At 46.1% G+C, this 20,100-nt stretch overlaps 1 protein-coding gene across 1 annotated transcript; it reads right to left on the bottom strand.

The window, feature by feature from the left end:
* Positions 1–1,688: 1,688 nt before the first annotated feature.
* LOC109738042 (dnaJ protein ERDJ2) lies at positions 1,689–9,580 on the bottom strand. Its single transcript, XM_020297151.4, has 11 exons — positions 9,409–9,580; positions 9,099–9,319; positions 8,905–9,000; positions 8,058–8,178; positions 7,861–7,967; positions 7,535–7,752; positions 6,707–6,884; positions 6,508–6,627; positions 4,229–4,315; positions 2,857–2,967; positions 1,689–2,729 (listed from the first exon to the last, which is right to left on the bottom strand). The coding sequence occupies exons 2-11, from the start codon at positions 9,282–9,284 to the stop codon at positions 1,911–1,913; spliced, it is 2,043 nt and encodes a 680-aa protein (XP_020152740.1). The 5' UTR covers positions 9,285–9,319; positions 9,409–9,580; the 3' UTR covers positions 1,689–1,910.
* Positions 9,581–20,100: the final 10,520 nt, after the last annotated feature.

The following is a 20,100-nucleotide window of genomic DNA, read 5'->3' as shown; positions in this document are numbered from 1 at the left end:
CAAATGGATGTCTAGCATTAAAATACGTCTAGATACATCCGTTTGAGCGACAAGTGATATGGATCGGAGGGAGTAGCAATTTCCCAGGTCATCTCTTTGAGGTCAGAGGTCGATGTGTACAACTTGTCCTGGTATCCTCCTGGAAGATCTTTCAATCCCGATTATTTCTCATTGAACTTCACTGGTTGCGACTTCAACAGTGGTTCAGTGCAATGTTACATGTCCAAACCAAGATATCACACATACAACAATTTTACAATGGTCCTTGAGGTAAGAGTTGTAATAAATCATCGCATTTGATTATTGATGGTTTGTATTATCCCAAAAGATTGTTCATGCCGATTATTGATGTAAAATTGTAAATTAGCTTTGCCATACACCAGTTCAAAGTGGTGTATTTGGCAAAGCTAATTTACCCTCTCAAAGGAACCAAAACTGCTACAGCTTGGAGCAAGAGTACATGTCTTCCGCGACTCTACCATGCTAGATCGTCAGCTCTCTGTATTGATTTTTGGATGTCTTTTTTTTCCTTTTGAAGTGTGATATTGTTGCCGCCCTTTGATGCGGAGGGCAGCTTAGTACAAGTCTGAGGGGGTCGTGCACCCCCCCCCCCCCCCCCCCCCCCCAATGGCTTCTAGCTAGCTCCGCTAGGCAGCCTTAGGCAAAACAGTGAGGAAAATATACTATACAGGGCTTACATAAGGGGAAACCCCAAGATTCTTGTCTAGCTTCGCCATTGGCAGAGGGTATGTCCTATTGTGGATGGTCAAGTATACTCTCTTTTTTCCTCTCAAAAAGGAAAGTATGCTCTCTCTTTTTTCCAGATGGGTTCAAGTATACTCTAATCTGTATTGTGCGCTAAATTATTATTTTTTGCGAATATATAGTGCACTAAATGTTGGGTAGTTTACACTTTGTTCTTATTCTTTCCAATTGTAATGTTCCAATCAACTTTATATCTTACAATAAAACTCTAATGTGTGTTACATATCCATTGTATTATCATTAGAGTAGTGCTATGCGTACTATAAAATTCATCATTTGCCATCCGCTAACTGCACGATTAGACTCAACATCACCTAAGTGATTTCATCCACCATCCATCAGACTCATTGCGGTACATCCATCGTACGAAAACAGTCGTACCTAAGGTAGTTCTGTTATCAGTATTATCGTCAATAGGTTTGGGACCAAGGGAAGAACCATCCTCCATGGCACTGGCAGAGCTTCATTGGGGTTGGGCCAAGGGAAGTCAATGCCCCCTTATAATTTTATAACCGATCAGTGATGATATTAGAGTATTTAAGTTTTTAAGGTTAAAAATAATCCTCCTAAATTACAAAAAATGTGCGGCTTCTGATGCTGGCTCGTCCTTGTTTGTGCAAGCTTCGCCAGTGCTCAGTGGAAAAGAAAAACAAATAAGCCAAAAGCCAAAGCTGTTTAAAAAGTACTCTTTTGAAATCGTGAATAACCGGAAATGGGACTGTTGATACAGAAGATGGAAAAGCAAGAAGACAAATTCCTCACAACGGGACGCAACTATAATCGATTTACCGTTCAAGGCTCGGCTACAAATTTTATGGTTGCAATCGAACTTCCCAGAATTTGGAAGGTTAGCCTAACTCCAAATTGCAATCATTAAATCATTTGATTTCAACTACTATAAGTTTAGTGCATTTCAAGGTATGTTGAGAACCCAAGATAATCCCGCCGATTTGATTTCACAGCCTATTCTCAATTATTGGTTCCATTCATACAGCGCAAGAATAATAAACAAAACAAAAAATCCAGTATCTATTACCGCATGCTCTATAAGTTGATGGGAGATGTTTCCTCTCTAAGTTTCACAAGTCAAATGGCAAAAAACATGGATGTTAATCATCTATGGTTGAACATCACAAGGTATAGTATCAATCATCGCTGCCTGAATCTATATCAGAGCTTGCCCTTTGATGTGCTGCTCCGTTTGCAACCTTACCTTTTCCCTTCTTTTCTTCTTCCTCGTCCTCACTGTACTCGCTCTCGTAATCGTCGTACTCCTCTTCTTCCTCCTCCTCTTCCTCCTCAATGCCATCCTCTGCCACTGGCCCTTCTTCAGGCACATAGGTTCTTGTTCCCGCGCGGCTGCGCTTCAGAACCTTCAGCTTAAAGCTAGTCTTGCTGTCACAGCCTATCCATGCGTCGCACAAGCAGAAGGACGTCAGGTTGTGATTGCCCTCTGATGGGGCTTGGAACTTGCCCATCACCAACCTACTGCCTTTCTTCACTCTGTCAACCGCCTCCCTAACTGCAATTCCTATTTCCTTTGGGCTTGCTCCCAATGCTTCCTGGGTATCTTGTATAGCTTTTGACGCTGCAGTTATGGCGGTAGCCTCATCCATGAAGCTGATTTTCTGGGATAACCAAACTTCGTTTGACGCGGTGTCCGCTAGAAGCAGCCAGAAGTTCTCTTCCCTGTGGAACGGATAGAAAGGAGCATGGGGAAGGGCAGCAGTTAGTCCGCTGCGACGCTGAAGTGAGACCCAAGCATACATTGTCACAACATCACCCTCTTGTATGCCCTCTTCTCCTTCAGTTTCACATTTAATATCCACCTCAACAGTAGGAATCATCTCCAGTACAAGCTCTACATCCCGAGCTTCTTCTTCTGAAAGTCCAGCTACCTGTGTCAGCAGTGTGGCACGTTCCACCTCAGACATATCGCAAAGTTCTTGGAATGCCCTGATTTTCTGCGGTTAAAAATAGAATAAGATGTTACTCTCCAAAGGATAAAGCATTTCTCTGAAGGACAGGCTACTGATTGAGCCAAAAGTTCACTCTGCTTTTCGTATGAAAACTTTAAGGTTAAGGAAATACCTTGCGGGCAATTTTTTTTACAGTTGCTTCAGTAAAATGTGGCAGCTGCAAGAAAGGTGCTATTCCTTCTGAATTACCTCCACCAGCTTTTCGAGCACTGAGAGGGACAGCCTAAGATATGTATCCAAGTCAAATTTGATTCAACTATTTCCATTGCCATCAGTGGTAACAAACAAGCTTATGGAAGAAAATGTAACTACAGAAGCCAAAAGCTAAGATCAAAACATGTGAAAGTACAGATGAACTACAACCCAATTTTGCTAACAGATGCAGATGAATGCAATGGTAATGGACTGAGACAAGTAAACAGAATGTGCAACAAACACATGCAGTGTCACTGAGACCAGAAGGTGTCTCATTGTCCACATTGCCATGGTAAACTACCACATCATGGTGAGTTAGCTACATCCAACGATCCAGCTTCAAAGTTCGCGTTCTGGCCGGATTTAGAGAGGAAATTTTACTCCTGTGTACAGTGTGGCAAGATAGTCCATGCTGGAACCTTTCTAGGGTTTCAGTGTTGTGGATAAGTGTGCCGAGGCATCCGCGCAAATTAGGAAAGAGATGTGCAATTTCTTAAACACAAAAAAATTTGAAGCTATGGAACAATATATAGATGAGGAGAATGAAGCTTTAGTTCAAAGACGATCTGTCATCTACACAAGATGATTTGAGGCCTATGCTTTGCTAACAGTTATCATGTTATGCAACTTGTGGTGCATTTATGTTACAGCTAGCTGTTAAATCTCCTAATCGGCTGCCATATATTACATATTTATGTGTCTAATAAGGCGTCGCATCGCCTTACGCTTTAAGCACTTAAAAGGTGAGACGGCACATCACATCACCTTACCGCCTTAAAAACTTTGCATGGATCTACTATGCTCAAAACATAAACTGCCTTGCTGCAACTTAACACTTGCAGTATAACTGGAGATATCCAATCACCCTTCCCAAGTTGCGATCAAATGAAAAACTGAACAAGTACCAAACTGACAGAATTCATTCCGAGTTTAGTGAACCATATGATTCGGCCTTTTAACATCAACTTAATGACACGAACCACTAAATGGACAAGATTTTGAATAAACACTAGTCATCCATGGTCAAAAACGATGGTGGCAGATCTTATAACAAGTATTGCAACATCTAAATGTTGGGATGGACAATTAAACTGATGGGTTAGAAGATAAGTTTAGAAGTGAAACAGACCAGATGAATCTAGAAAAATCTAAGATAAACACAAATTATAGTCTACGCCAGAAAAGTTTAATGTGGAACAATATATATCGACATATACAAATCACCAAAAACATGAAGTTATTCACCACAAGTTAGCTGAAGTAAAGGCACATGGAGAGCTTCAAAATACCTGAATTATACTTTGAGACAGCTCAACTACACCAATTGCAGGCCTGAGCCATCCAAAACCGTTGGGACTCCTCGGTAGAAGTGCAATCTGCGAACCAGTAAGTATATTAATTTATGAGGCATCAAATACTAAGAAGAAGAAGAAGAAGAAAAAGGTACACTGAAGCAAAAGCGAAGAAAAAAAATTATAAGAACAGAGTGCAACAAAGAAATTCTCCCCTTCTTTTATTGAAGCACTAAATGTTTAACGGCTAAGGTTATTTATCAAACAAAAACTGTCAGCTATAGCAATGTAAACTCAATTAGACATGTGATGCATCATGCATTTGGATCTCAGGACTAATGACTGATTCATACTTAAATGTCTCGACACCACAAGATTAATACTAATAGGCATGACATTGCCTCACACAGAAAATCAAGCGAAAGTATTACTTGCATAAACCAGACACTAAACATCCCTGCCATAATGCACATCTGTGAGGCAGGGTCGCCTGTTTATATACAGCTACAACCATGAGACAAAATACGGAACCACACTTATGTGTTAGTTAATACAGTAGTACGTATTTTCTACAGAACTAGTCAATAAAAAAATATAAACCATCACAGCTCCACATTTGAAACTTCAAAAAGATCTGTCAATTAATCATCCTACGTCATACGCGTGAGTCATATTGTGCCAATGTAACCAGACGGGCAAACCCACCCTTACGGTTTATTGTGTTAACTACGACCAAAGTATAATCAAAACCAAGTTACAGAGAACTAAATGTACATAAATCATACCATGCCTGTGTCATCTAAATGGAGTATTACTTTTAGTACCTTTAGATATTTCATGGATAAATTATTAGGAATAAATTGACACAATTTATTAATCATGCTCTGTGTAAGCTTGAATGGCTCGCTAGTATTGATAGCCATCCTAAACATCAGCTATTGGCACAACAGTTAATTGTAGCCATGCGAAACCCACATCAACTGACCTAAAGCTACCATAATTAAACACAGCAAGATCGCACAGCATAAACAAAAGACAGTTGATATGCATTTGTGTCTGTCATAACTTGTAACAGCTTTTACTCATAGGTCATAGTATGGGGAGAGGAGACAGGATGTGCGAGTTCACAATTAATGAAGACAAGCCGGTGCGAGTTCACAATTAATGTGACGTTGCTGCTCCTCTGGACGGCTTATGGCAGCAGGTGGCTGCGCGAGCGTGGGGTGACGGCGGCTTTGGTCGCTTCAGCGTGGATCCTGTGGTCTCCAGCGAGGAAACTGGGGCGGCAGGGCGTGCGCAGATCCAGCGTCCTTTGCGCCGATCTGGCTTCTTGCAGGTTGACACAGACGTCATGGCAGGAAGTGATGCAGCTTGTGTCTTGCGTGGTGGTTCTTAGAGGTTGACTATATGCCATGGATGGAGGGTGGTGAGACGACGGTCGGTGGCGGCATGTTGTTTGTGATGTATGGCTACCCGTGCTCTGATGGATGGCGGGGCTTGATGCAATGACGTTGGGTATGGTGAGCTCCAAGTGAAAGCCTAGCACCAACCCGATCGATGTTGACGGCAGACTGGACGGTGTTCGCCTCCTTGGAAGGTGTCGTTGTGGAGCCCCTTCATCATACGGATCTCGAGTTCTCCGGCCAAGGCTAGAGCGGCATCGTACCCCCCCCCCCCCAAGGTGTCGCCTTGGCGGCTTTGTCCTCTATCAAGCGCCAAGGCTTGTGTTGTCCTGCAGTTTTGTCGTTGGCTAGGCAGGTGCGCGGCCTCGAGTCCGTTGTGGAAGCCGAAGCGGCGGCCTCCAGGGAGCACCTTTGTGTTGCTGGGTGTCGGTTTTGGTCACTTGGGTGGTGGGGCCGTTGGCTTGTCTGGTGCATGGCCTCGAGGCAGGTGTGGAAGCCCAAGCGGCGGCTCCGGAGAGCACCCTTGTGTTGCAGGGTGTGAGTCTCGTCACTTGGGTGGTAGAGTTGTCGGCTCATCTGGGACGCGCCCTCAAGGATGGTGAGTGTGTTGCTGAGGTTTGTAAGCCGGAGCACGGCTCCAGGCCACGTTCTAGGGTGTCGACTCTGGTCGGTTGGATTACAAAGTTGTCGGCTCGCTTGGGCGCAGTCTCAGGGCTGGTGTGTGTGAAGTTAAGTTGCATCGGTTTTAGGCCAGTTTTCCTTATTAGGTGGCCAATTCTCTTCTTCTATATTTAAAGGCAGAGCTCCTGCCAATTGCTCAAAAAAAACAATTAACAAAGAAAGAAATTCAAAGAGAGAAATCCAATCTTGTACCTTAACTAGTTCTTCCAAAAGACGAGGCGCAAGTTCAAGCATGTGCCTGTAATCTTTTACTAGCGCTGGTGTCAAAGCAAATGACTCTCGAGTAAGATGAGCCTGAATCAAGAGTTCCATCTGAAAAATACAAGCATCAAGGATTTGTCCAATCACAAATATCATTTGGTATCACAGCATGCACCAACAAAAGACCAACCTTTACAAGTGATGGATGCTGCTTCCAGAACTTGGCTTGCTCAGTTCTAATATTCTTCAAATCTAGATTTAACTCACTTCTAACTGCTACAAACAATTTCTGCAGGGGCTCATCATCACTGCGTCGTACTGGCATCTCCATATACTCTGCAGCCTTGATGAAGACATCCATGACTTTGCTGGAACATGCAACCAATAGTTCCATTGATCAAATATGGTAAAACTGAAGAACCCGTAATTCATAACAGAAGATTGTAAACCGACGAGGAAGTTTGCAGGCATTTGCTTCACTAGTTATATAGGTTGCTTAAACAAGAGATCTTTTAGACTACTAATATTGATCAGCGAAAGTAGGTTTCGTTATTATTTATTTAAACAGGGTTTTCTCGGCTATAAATCTTATCATCCAAAATTAAAGGCGATGAGTTATAAATTTACTGTGGTGTTACAATATGAGTTTTGGAACCATATTATGCCCAACTAGTAATCAGACAGGTAAGAAAAATCATGATCACTGAATCAGATCAAAATTCTGATAGTTTTGAAGCTAGGATGACAAATCATAATGTGAACTTTAGCATGATCTTTGACACTGTCCCAATGCTTATGGCACTGTTAGTCGCGCATTTGACATTGACAGGAGTGCTTCACTTTAATAATAAAATTTGCAATGTCTCATGTCTAGTTATTTGAAAGGAAGGAGTATTTTCACTTCAGCTGCTAAATCTTCTCTAGTGAACATGCCATATCATGAAGCCAATCAGCAAATATCAAAAAAAATGGAAAAACAAATGCCAAAATATCAAAATTATATTTTGTATTTTCATACCTTGGAGCTAGAGATGGCTTCATAAAGTAATAATAAGTGGACAGAGTTTGATGCATGACATAATTTCCAGTATACTTTGATGACCTTGATAAATAAATAACTGCTATCATCAAGGGGAAGAGTATGCAAAGCCCCACAATTCCTAGAAGCATTATCCCGCCAGATGCACCATCCATATTCAGCAAGAACTTGGGCAAAGCGATGCCCATTTGGAACCCCTAATGCACATATATACCAGAATATTCATGTTAGCTTCAGATGTTATAGGAAAGGATTAGCTTTCCACTAATCCACTAAGTGTTACAAATAACTAATGTTCATGTTACCTGGCGCCCATCTGGATGACCATACTTCTCATAATTTTCACGAGATATAGGATCAGTTAACGCCTGATACGCCTTGGAGATAGATTCAACAAAGTACGTATGGGCCTCTGGGGAAAATGAAGAGCAAAAAATTAACACAAACTAGACTTCTACATATCAAACAATCAACTTTAAAAGAAGTGTGAAACACATTTTACCAGGATCGGGATTTTTATCAGGATGGTACTGAATAGAGAGTCTCCTGTATGACTTCTTGATTTCAGATTCTGATGCCCCTGGTTCTAGTCCAAGAATGCTGTATGGCTCAAAAACTTGGACCTAGGAAACAAAATCATATAAAATCAATTATTGGGATCTTGCCCTGGTGAAATTTCAGGAAAAAAAATCCTTCACACTAAGTACAGCATTATTTATGCATATAGTATCCAAAATTAACTAGCATAATTACGATTCAGACAGATGAACAATCGGGACTTTGCAAAAAATGCTTCTAGGAAATAAACCTACCTATGCTTGGATACAAAAACAAACTAAGTCCTGAAATCTACAATACCAAACTTGACAACAAGGTTTCTGCGTATGTGATTGTTTGACAATGTTCAAGAGAGTGAAACATTAGTGAGGCTTCAGAAGAACAAAAGGGGAACTAAATCAGCACAAAGATATGCTAGCCTTTCTAGTAGTATATATCCCAACAAACTGGCTGGGCATGCTGCTACTAAAAAGCAAACTGGCTGGGCATGCTGCTACTAAAAAGAAAACGGTGACTTTGCAGCATCAAGGAACTGACAAAACATGAACATTGTGGTGACTGCTCTGGTAGGATAAAGCTGAACGTGAACTGAGTTGTACTTTTGGTTATCAGTTTATTTCAGTATAGTCATCTACTAATCAAGACTATTCTAGGTGAAGGAGCAGACAAAAGGTCACATGAGTCATTATTAAATCCTTCTGTATCTACTAGTTCACAGCAGAGAAGAATTTGAGTTAACTGCTTGAACAAAAGAAATATTGACAACATATACCAGGCAAAAGTTACCATACCTCGCGGCTGCTGAGTTTGATGTAGTAAATCAGGAAGATCACAACGATCCAGAGAAGCAAAATGGTAAGGTTGCTCCACGTCGAGAAGTTGGATATCTGCACGACAAGAATCAGAACACGATCATAGAGGAGTTAGCACGCACTAGAATTCTACTGCTAGCCTCACGCAGAACAAACAGCCGCAACCCGCCCACCTTCTTGTAGATCGACTTCCGGTACTTTCCGGAGCGGTGGCACCCGGAGCAGCGGCAGTGGATGGTCTTGGCCTTCTTCGTCGCCGCGTGGCACAGCCGCGTGATCGTGTACGGCACCAGGGGCAGCGCGATCATGGTCAGGATGAATATCAGGAAGAGCGAGCTGTTCTCCTCCGCCGCCGCCATGGCTGCTGCTGCTGCCTCCCTTACTCAACTCACGACTGCGACGGAAAGAAAAAACCACGGAGTCAGCGTGCGTTATTAGAACGCGGCGTCGTGTGGCGGCCGGCGGCCAGCGGCTCCGGCTCACCTTAGCCGAGGCGAGCGGGGCGTGCTCCGAAGATCTGGATATCGGAGAAGCGGATCTGGTCGCCAGGCGAGGAGGGGCGAGATCGGGGAGGAAGGCGGTCGAGATAGGTTTTGCGGGGCCAGATGCGGCGGGGCCTCCCACCAGGACACGGAGCGAGATGTCAGTGTGAGACAAAAAAGACAAGTAACTGGTTTTGACTTGTGACCAGATACGGCCCGGAGCGCGGATGGTAAGCAAGGCCTTCGAATCGGCCCGCTGATTCGCCTACACCGTTCAGCTGTGGGCCGGCCCACTACGGTAGTTTCTTCGCACCAGTTTATTTTATTTTATTTTTGGGATCATCAATAATTTCTCCTACCCCTAAAATAAAACACTAATTTCTCCTATAAAAGGCGCTATAGCCTACCCGCCATTATGAGCGATCTTTGTCGGCCGTTCCTTCTAGTTCACACAATCTACCAGCCTTCGCACTTTTTACGGCGCTGTCAAAGGCTCAGTCGTCCCTCCGTTTTTACATCCATGTTTTACTTTTCTGTGCATGACAATTGGGCCTCGTTACCTACTGCCTCGAGCGAATGAGATGAGTTTTGCCTCCTTTCTGTATTGGATAGATTAGCGACCAAGAAGGCGGGATGAAAATATCTCCCTCGTCATCCTCTCTCTCTCTCTCCTGTGAAAATATCTCCCATCTTTCCCTCGTATCTTCCCATCTCACTCATCTTCCTCGAGTCGCCACCTCCACTTCCCCCTCCCTCTCGCCCCTCTTCTTCTCTGCCTCCACCTCCTCCTCCTCCCCTGCCTCTGCATTTTCCTAGCATGGCCTGATCACATGTTTTGGACGAGGAGGATGCGACAGCTTGGGAGGTGATAAGGAGGCGACATCTTGGGACGCAGGCAAGAGGAACCAGGTGGTTCCCCTTTCATGGTGGCATCCGACCTATCAGATCTTACTCCTCGTCAACTCGGCGGAAAGGAGTGGATGATCCCCCTCCTCTTGGGCGTCATATGCCAAAGGTTTATTTCCAGCTAAGCCGGTGGATGGGGACTGATGGCGGCCCTGGGAGAGGAGACGATGGTGGGTGAGCCTCTTTTCTTCCCCGGTTTTGCCTTCATGCTCTTCTTTGTTGTGAACTCATTGCATATTGCGCTCGTGTCCCTGGAGTGGTACGTTCATCTTTTTTCCCCATTTACTTGTTATCATGTGTTGTTCACTTTCTTGCTGCTCGCGCAGCCTCTATTCTTTCTCTTGGATTGGCTTGAGTAGCTGCTCGATCTCAATTTTGATTTGTCCATGCTCCATAGGTTAAAGAAAATTCTTGATTTTTTGTGTGAAGCTTGTCTACGGTGGGATGGGGGAGGAAAGGAGGCATTATCACTGGCGATTGCCAAGTGCCAACGATGTCACCAAGGTGAGCGCCCATCACCTTGGCTCCTTACTGTCCCATGTTTGGAGATGGTGGGCTAGCCAGGCAAAAATTGTTCGGTGTTTGACTTTTTCTCCCTCTGTTTATGATGTACCTCACCAGGAACACACCATTGGGGTACCTCGAAAGGGTACTGACGGGTCTATGTGTCACGTCGATGCCAACCTTAGGTTCATGGAGCTTTGCTCCTGCCTCAAGGACAAGTGAGTTGCCCACATTGCTGAACCCCTCCTCTTTCTTTCTAGATCCCCATGGTTTGTTATCTTCTGTTTGGATTTGAACTGAAGATTTGTTATATGTACTGCTATTTCCGTGCTTGTGCAGGATAGGATACAAAATATCATTAATGTGGGGGAGAAAGGGTTCATCGTCCCAAGCAAGGTGAGTAAAATCGACCCCTTCTTTTGGTGTTCCTGCAATTGGAATGGCTTGGCGTTCCAAACAATAGTTTAAACTTCATAGAATATGATTATTCCATGTAATTTTGATACATGTAAGCTGAGACTTGACTGACTTCGGTCCAGTGGAGAACACAACTAAGTTGCACTTCTTGGAATATAATTATTATTTGTGATTTTGGTATGTATTAGTTGTGATTTGGTTGGTTTCAAGTCAGGAATATGACGAGCACTAAAAAAAAGACACTTCCGTGACATTATGGCCTGAACAAAAACATTTTATGTCATGAATGTGACACTTCTATGACGATAATTGTGACAAAAACACATATCATCATAGATGTGGTGCGCTCCTACTTCTATGCCATAAATAGGCTTTTCGTCCTGGGCAGCCGAAAACGCATCTGCATGACATTCTTTGGACCATCCATTACGTAAAAATCGTGGTAAAAGTGAGGGCGAAGAAAATTTCGAGGAGTTCTCGGTATATTGTGGGTGGTTGGGCCCGAGTGATGAAGTCGCTTGCGTTTCTCTCATATGCGCGTGTGTGTGCGAGCAGTGTTTGCTAACTGAACCCATGCAATCAAGGCGTTCGCATACTGAACCCGAGCGATCGATCTCGCCCTCGCATTACATGCTAAATACGAGTGATCGATCCCTCGCACTAAGTACTGAACCCGATCAATCCCTTCGCTGCTAACTGTACTCGACCGATTCCTTTGCTGCTAATTGAACCCGGTTGATCCCGTCTCGCTGCTTACTGAAGCCGATTAATCGAGCCCCCGTGCGAGACATAGCTGGTTGGACTGCCTTTCAGTGAACAGTGCTCGTTGCTACCGCGCGCGTGATACACATAGAACGAGTCGAGACTTGCATCGATCAAGCCCCTTGCGCAAGAGGTGGTGAGTTAACCTAGCATGTTGGTTGGCTGTGGGTGAACAGTTCCCGTTGTTGCTGCCTGCTCGTACGCCCCACTCCAGCCAGTAGGGATTGGATGAACATGACCCCGTGGTTGTAGGCAGTTGGCGCTAGACGAGCAGGACCCTGAGGAGCCCATGCTGCAGTACGCCCCACCCCAGACGGTTGGGGGTGGATGAATAGAACTGCGTGGAGGCTGGAGGAAGTCGACGGTGGATGAACAGCGGTCGTTGGAGGCTGGAGGAAGTCAACCGTGGATGAACAGTAGCCCGTGGTGTCCTGTTTTACGGTACGCCACACCCTCCCAATGAAGAGGACCCCATTTCGACCGTAGGCGGTTGGAGAGAAGTCTATTTCCTGCGTTTTGCGGTACACCGGACCCCTCCCGATCAACAGGACCCCGTTTTGACCGTAGGCGGCTGAACGGAAGAACGTTTCGTCTGGTTTGCGGCACTGCAAACCCCTCTCGATGAACAGGACCCCATTTCGACCATAGGCGGTCGAAGAGAACTTTGTTTCATCCTTCTACAGTACGCCAGACCCCTCCCGATGAACAGGATCCCATTTTTGAACGTAGGCGGTTGAATGAAAGTCTGTTTCCTTTATTTTGCGGTACGCCAGACCCCCAGCAAGTGGGGGCTCGATGAACAGGACCCTGTTTTAGTTGTTCCATCCGAGACGGTTAGCTCCCGATGAACATGACACATTCTGACCTAGTCGCTTGGCTCCTAGTGAACACAACGTTGTTTCCTCCATTCTGACCTAGTCGATTGGCTGCCGATGAACAGGATGTCGTTACTGTATGCATTCGAGACCACGCCTGTATGTACGTACGCGGTCGTATTTTTTGCAGCGTGGCTCTACTACGACACGTGCCACTCATTATTTGGCCACGATTCATCGCTGCAGAGAGATCGGTCAACCAGTATGTACGTACACGGTCGCGACCACACAGATAACGCTAGGTACGCTTCGACCGGGTGGGTCCTAGCTATAACAAATCATTTTTCTTTGCGCGTAATAAGCAGGCATTTCCTTATGTGCGAAGATGTAGCTAGTGGGTCCCAGATGTCAGGAAAATGAAGCATTTATTTTCCGTATAACAAGGAGGCACTTCTTTGCGTGTGAAGATATAACTAGTGGGTCCCAGCTGTCCGGGGAGGAATCTTTTTTCCGCTTAATAAGGAGGCATTCCCTTGCATGAGAAGATGTAGTTGGTTGGTCCCAGCTGTCAAGGGGAGGGATCGTTTTTTCGCATAATAAAGAGGCACTTCTTTGCGTGCGAAGATGTAACTAGTGGGTCTCAGCTGTCAGGGGGTGTCGGTGTCAAAACCGGCGGATCTCGGGTAGGGGGTCCCGAGCTGTGGATCTTGGATCAATGGGGAAAAAGGGACGAAGGACACGATGTTTACCCAGGTTCGGGCCCTCTCGAAGAGGTAAAACTCTACGTCCTACTTGATTATATTGAAGTGTATAGGATGATTACAAAGTCGATCTACCACGAGATCAGATGAACTAAACCTAGGCGAGTAGGACGATGGTCGTTGTTCTAGCCCCTACAGACTAAAACCCTTTGGTTTATCTAGACACCAGGGGTATTAGGGTTACACATGGTTAGTTACAATGAGGGAATAAACATGCCGAATCTTCGACTTGGAGGACACACCAAGACTTCGAGGGTTTCCTGCCCGGACAGAGAATCACCTTATACCTCGGCCTTGTGATAGTCGTATAATAGCCCACTTGTCCGGCCCATAAGAGATAGGCCGGCAGCTGAGGACTCCCTCAGTAGCCCCTGAACTAGCCTCCAACGTCGGTGTACCATGGATACGTCTCCAACGTATCTATATTTTTTATTGTTCCATGTTGTTATATTATCAATCTTGGATGTTTTATAATCATTTTATAGTCATTCTATATTATTTTTTGGTACTAACCTATTGACATAGTGCCAAGTGCCCATTGCTGTTTTTTGCATGTTTTTTACATCACAGGAAATCAATACCAAACGGAGTCCAAATGCAACGAAACTTTACAGAGATTTTTTATGGACCAGAAGACACCCAATGGGCCAAGGCAACGCCTGGGGGTGCTCCGAGGGGAGCATTGAGGGAGTCTGTACTAAGGGGTCCTCGAGTGTCCGGCCTGTTGGACATGGGCCGGACTAATGGGCTGTGAAGATACAAGACCGAAGACTCTCTCCCGTGTCCGGATGGGACTCTCCTTGGCGTGGAAGGCAAGCTTGGCGACCAAATATGAAGATTCCTTTCTCTGTAACCGACTTTGTACAACCCTAGTCCCCTCCGGTGTCTATATAAACCGGAGGGCTTAGTCCGGAAACGTATACAGTCATACAGGCTAGACTTCTAGGGTTTTAGCCATTACGATCTCATGGTAGATCAACTCTTGTAATATCCATATGCATCAAGATCAATCAAGCAGGAAGTAGGGTATTACCTCCATAGTGAGGGCCCAAACCTGGGTAAACATTATGTCCCCTGTCTCCTGTTACCATCGACCTTAGACGCACAGTTCGGGACCCCCTACCCGAGATCCGCCGGTTTTGACACCGACATTGGTGCTTTCATTGAGAGTTCCACTGTGTCGTCCTCAAAAGGTTTGATGGCTCCTTCAATCATCTACAACAATGCTGTCCAAGGAGAGGTATTCCTCCCCGGACAGATCTTCGTGTTCGGCGGCTTTGCACTGCGGGCCAACTCGCTTGGCCATCTGGAGCAGATCAATAGCTATGCCCCTGGCCGGCAGGTCAGATTCGGGAGCTTGAACTACGTCGCGGACATCCGCGGAGACTTGATCTTCGACGGATTCGAGACCACGGCAGTAGCTCCCCTTCACCACGATGAACATGATTTAAATCTGTCATCAGGCCACACCCAGGAAATTGCACCGGTAACCGCTCTGGCCCTAGATCCGGAGCAGATCGCGCCATCCAAGGATGGCAAGCTCAACCCTGCCACGGAAGCCGCAGATTCCGCGGCATTGGAGCCGCACACAGACCTAACCTCGAGTGATGTCTGTCTCACCGGAACCTCGGACTCATTTCCGGCGATAAGTTCCGAACCATGTGCGTCCGCGTATGTCGAGCTGGATCGGTCATCGATCGCCGAATTCAGCGCCGCGGACATCTTCTGGCACTCGCCTTTAGGCGACGCGCTGAACTCATTAAAAAATCTATCCTTAGCGGGGGACTCACAACCGAACTATATCCGGTTTGAACTAGAGGCTGATGACGGGGAATTTCGCTTCCCACCCGCCACCCACTACATAGCCACTGTCGAGGACTTAACCGACATGCTCGATTACGGCTCCAAAGACATCGACGGTATGGCCGACGATGCAGATGAGGAGCATGGCCCAAACCCGCCGGTTACCGAACGCTGGACGGCCACTTCTTCGTACGACGTTGCTACCTCTTGAGCAGTGCATTGGTTTTCCCTTGAAGAGGAAAGGGTGATGCAGTAAAGTAGCATAAGTATTTCCCTCGGTTTTTGAGAACCAATGTATCAATCCAGTAGGAGGTCACGCTCAAGTCCCTTGCACCTACACAAACAAATAAGAACCTCGCAACCAACGCGATAAAGGGGTTGTAAATCCCTTCACGGTCACTTACGAGAGTGAGATCTGATAGAGATGATAAGATAATATTTTTGGTATTTTTATGATAAAGAGTAAAAGTAAAGAAAGCAAGTAAACAGTAATGGAAATAACGGGAGATTAATATGATGGAAAATAGACCCGGGGGCCATAGGTTTCACTAGTGGCTTCTCTCAAGATAGCATAAGTATTACGGTGGGTGAAGAAATTACTGTCGAGCAATTGATAGAATTGAGCATAGTTATGAGAATATCTAGGTATGATCATGTATATAGGCATCACGTCCGTGACAAGTAGACCGAAACGATTCTGCATCTACTACTATTACTCCACACATCGACCGCTATCCAGCATGCATCTAGAGTATTAAGTTCATAAGAACAGAGTAACGCTTGAAGCAAGATGACATGATGTAGAGGGATAAACTCATGCAATATGATATAACCCCCATCTTTTTATCCTTGATGGCAACAATACAATACGTGCCTTGCCGCCCCTGCTGTCACTGGGAAAGGACACCACAAGATTGAACCCAAAGCTAAGCACTTCTCCCATTGCAAGAAAGATCAATCTAGTAGGCCAAACCAAACTGATAATTCGAAGAGACTTGCAAAGATAACCAATCATACATAAAAGAATTCAGAGAAGATTCAAATATTGTTCATAGATAATCTTTATCATAAACCCACAATTCATCGGATCTCGACAAACACACCACAAAAGAAGATTACATCGAATAGATCTCCAAGAGAATCGAGGAGAACTTTGTATTGAGATCCAAAGAGAGAGAAGAAGCCATCTAGCTAATAACTATGGACCCGAAGGTCTGAGGTAAACTACTCACACATCATAGGAGAGGCTATGGTGTTGATGTAGAAGCCCTCCATGATCAATGCCCCCTCCAGCGGGACGCCGGAAAAGGCCCCAAGATGGGATCTCATGGGTACAGAAGGTTGCGGCGGTGGAATTAGGTTTTCGTGGTCACTTCTGATGGTTTGGGGGTACATAGGTATATATAGGAGGAAGAAGTAGGTCGGTGGAGCCACGAGGGGCCCACGAGGGTGGAGGGCGCGCCTGGGGGGGGGTAGGGGCGCCCCCTACCTCGTGGCCTCCTCGTCTGTTGCTTGACATCCACTCCAAGTCCTCTGGATCACGTTTGTTCCAAAAATCACTTCCCGAAGGTTTCATTCCGTTTGGACTCCATTTGATATTCTTTTTCTGCGAAACACTGAAATAGGCAAAAAACAGCAATTTGGGCTGGGCTCCGGTTAATAGGTTAGTCCCCAAAATAATATAAAAGTTTATAAATAAGCCTATTAAACATCCAAAACAGAATATATAATAGCATGGAACAATAAAAAATTATAGATACGTTGGAGACGTATCAGACGTGTACATAGTGGATACACCTAAAGAACCTAAGGACGATGACAAAGAAGATCCAGTCGAGGATAAACCCCCTGAGACACAGCCCAGACGCCGGCGTCAGCGGTGCCGCTCTAAGTCACGTCGTGCAAAAGACAGCAATACTGGCACCGGAGAAAACAATACTCCGGACGATGCCGAAGACAATGAAGACCCTGTTGGGGCAACCTCCGAACAGGATGAACGGGAAGACGGGCACGTTAGCCCTGATGAACAGGCCATACACGAAGACTCAGAGAACAATAATTATCTTCTGCTCTCCGAGGACGAGGAGAGCCTCGGCAACAAGGATTTCATCGTGCCTGAGGAACCTCTCGAGCAGGAGCGATTTAAACGTCGGCTAATAGCCACTGCAAGGAGCCTGAAAAAGAAACAGTAGCGGCTTCAAGCTGACCAAGACCTGCTCAACGATAGATGGACAGATATCCTAGAAGCCGAAGAATACGGCCTCAAGCGCCCAACCAAGGGTTACCCGAAGTGCAGATTGCTACCTCAGTTCGATAAGGAGGCGACTGAACCTGCACCACGCGGTCGGGACAATGCGGCTGATCGACCACAACGCGGTCGGGATAAAGCGGCAGCTCAAGCCGAACAGCAGTCGGCCTCACCCCAATGAAAAAACAGAGATAAAACAGCTCGGGGTCATACATACGACCCTCGGCAGGACCTGGACAGTAGAGCAGGACATACCAGATTGATCTACGGATCGCGAGGACGTGCCTCGACACGCAACATCGGCTACCTATTCGGACGTGACAAGTCTAGTCACGCCCGGACCGAAGACCACAGACGGACTCCATCTGAGCTACATCGCGACGTGGACCAATATAGAGGCGCCGCACACCCACTCTGCTTCACTGACGAAGTAATGGAGCATGAATTCCCAGAAGGGTTTAAACCCGTGAATACCGAATCATACAATGGAACAACTGATCCCGCGGTGTGGATCGAGGATTTTCTTCTCCATATCCATATGGCCCGCGGAGATGACCTCCACGCCATCAAATACCTCCCGTTAAAACTCAAAGGACCAACTCGATACTGGTTAAACAGTCTGCCGGAGAACTCTATTGGCAGCTGGGAGGACTTGGACGACGCCTTCCGCGACAACTTCCAAGGTACATATGTTCGGCCACCAGATGCCGATGACTTAAGTCACATTGTCCAGCAGCCCGGAGAGTCAGCCAGAAAGCTCTGGACTAGGTTCTTAGTTAAAAAGAACCAAATCGTCGACTGTCCAGACGCAGAAGCCCTAGCGGCCTTCAAACACAGCGCCCGGGACGAGTGGCTCGCCCGCCACCTCGGTCAAGAAAAACCAAAATCCATGTCAGCCCTTACCACTCTGATGACCCACTTTTGCGCGGGAGAAGACAGCTGGCTCGCTCGTAGAAGCAGCAGCGCCGGCGATCCGGGCACTTCCGAAGTCCGAGATGGCAATGGCAAGCCACGACGCAGCAAACACAAACGTCGCAATGATAACGAAAGAACGCACGACAAAGCGGTCAACGCCGGATTCAGCGGTCCCAAACCCGGTCAACGGAAAAAACCATTCAAGGCAAACAAAGATGGACCATCCAATTTAGACAAGATATTGGATCGGCCCTGCCAGATTCATGGCCACCCCGATAAACCAGCTAATCATACCAACAGAAGCTGTTGGGTCTTCAAGCAGGCCGGCAAGCTCAACGCCGGACACAAGGGGAGGAGGCCGCCCGGTGATAGCGACAACGAAGAGACTCACCAACTAAATACCGGGGGTCAGAAGCAATTTCCCCCCGAAGTAAAAACAGTGAACATGGTATACATGACACACAACCCTACAAGGGAGCAGGAGAAGCACTCCCTCCGGACTGAGGATCATACTACGGCAACCTCAGCCGAAGTACAAAGCGGTCTTATTAAACCACATACCTTGTCGGCCATTAAGCCACCGATCTCCATTCAACAGGATCGACCAATTCCGGAGCGGGACTAGCAGTTCGGCTTCCGCCATCCACCTCATATACCTGCGAAATCTATACCGCGCATACATAACTATGCACTCAAGATACCCTGGGCATCGGCGGAAGCACAATACGGACGAGCCTGCAAGTACTCCCATAACCTATGTTTCTTTTCTAACTACTCTTTCTTTTTCATTATCCTTTACCACAGGTGATGCAAAGGCTGGTCATCTCATGGACTCCATCGGAGTTCGGGTTTGTACACTCACCTAAGGGCTATTTTCGTCAAGGAGTCCCCTCACCGAGGACAGGTGGCGCAGACGTGCGACAGGAGGTCCAAAATAACTTTTTGTAGACCGCACTCTTTATTTCGAGCCTGTAAAGTGCCTTTTTCCTCCGCCTTCGACCCCGGGCATGTCAAATAGCCGGGGTTGCGGCTTTGTTATCTACAAAATAACGATTGGAATATCACTCAGGTCCCAGTAAACATAATCCGCATCCAGCATTCGCTTTTTTCTAAAAGAACTGAATTCGGCTCCTGTGGTTGCTTCACACATACACCTCGGCATAACTTGCCAGGGGCTTGATACGTCTCCGCCGTATCTACTTTTCCAAACACTTTTGCCCTTGTTTTGTACTCTAACTTGCATGATTTGAATGGAACTAACCCGGACTGACGCTGTTTTCAGCAGACTTTCCATGGTGTTATTCATGTGCAGAAACAAAAGTTCTCGGAATGACCTGAAACTCCATGGAACATCTATTTGGAAAATAAGAAAAATACCGGAAGAAAAATCCACGTCAGGGGGCCCACACCCTGCCCACAAGGGTGGGGGGCGCGCCCCCTACCTCGTGGGCCCCCTGACGCTCCACCGACCTCAACTCCAACTCCAAATATTTACTTTCGGGGAGAAAAAAATCAGAGAGAAGAATTCATCGCGTTTTATGGTACGGAGCCGCCGCCAAGCC

Source organism: Aegilops tauschii, chromosome 2 (genome assembly GCF_002575655.3).
Source record: "Aegilops tauschii subsp. strangulata cultivar AL8/78 chromosome 2, Aet v6.0, whole genome shotgun sequence".
Taxonomy (NCBI): Eukaryota; Viridiplantae; Streptophyta; class Magnoliopsida; order Poales; family Poaceae; genus Aegilops; species Aegilops tauschii.
Note: the sequence above shows the minus strand (reverse complement) of the source record. Positions and strands in the feature narration are given on the sequence as shown.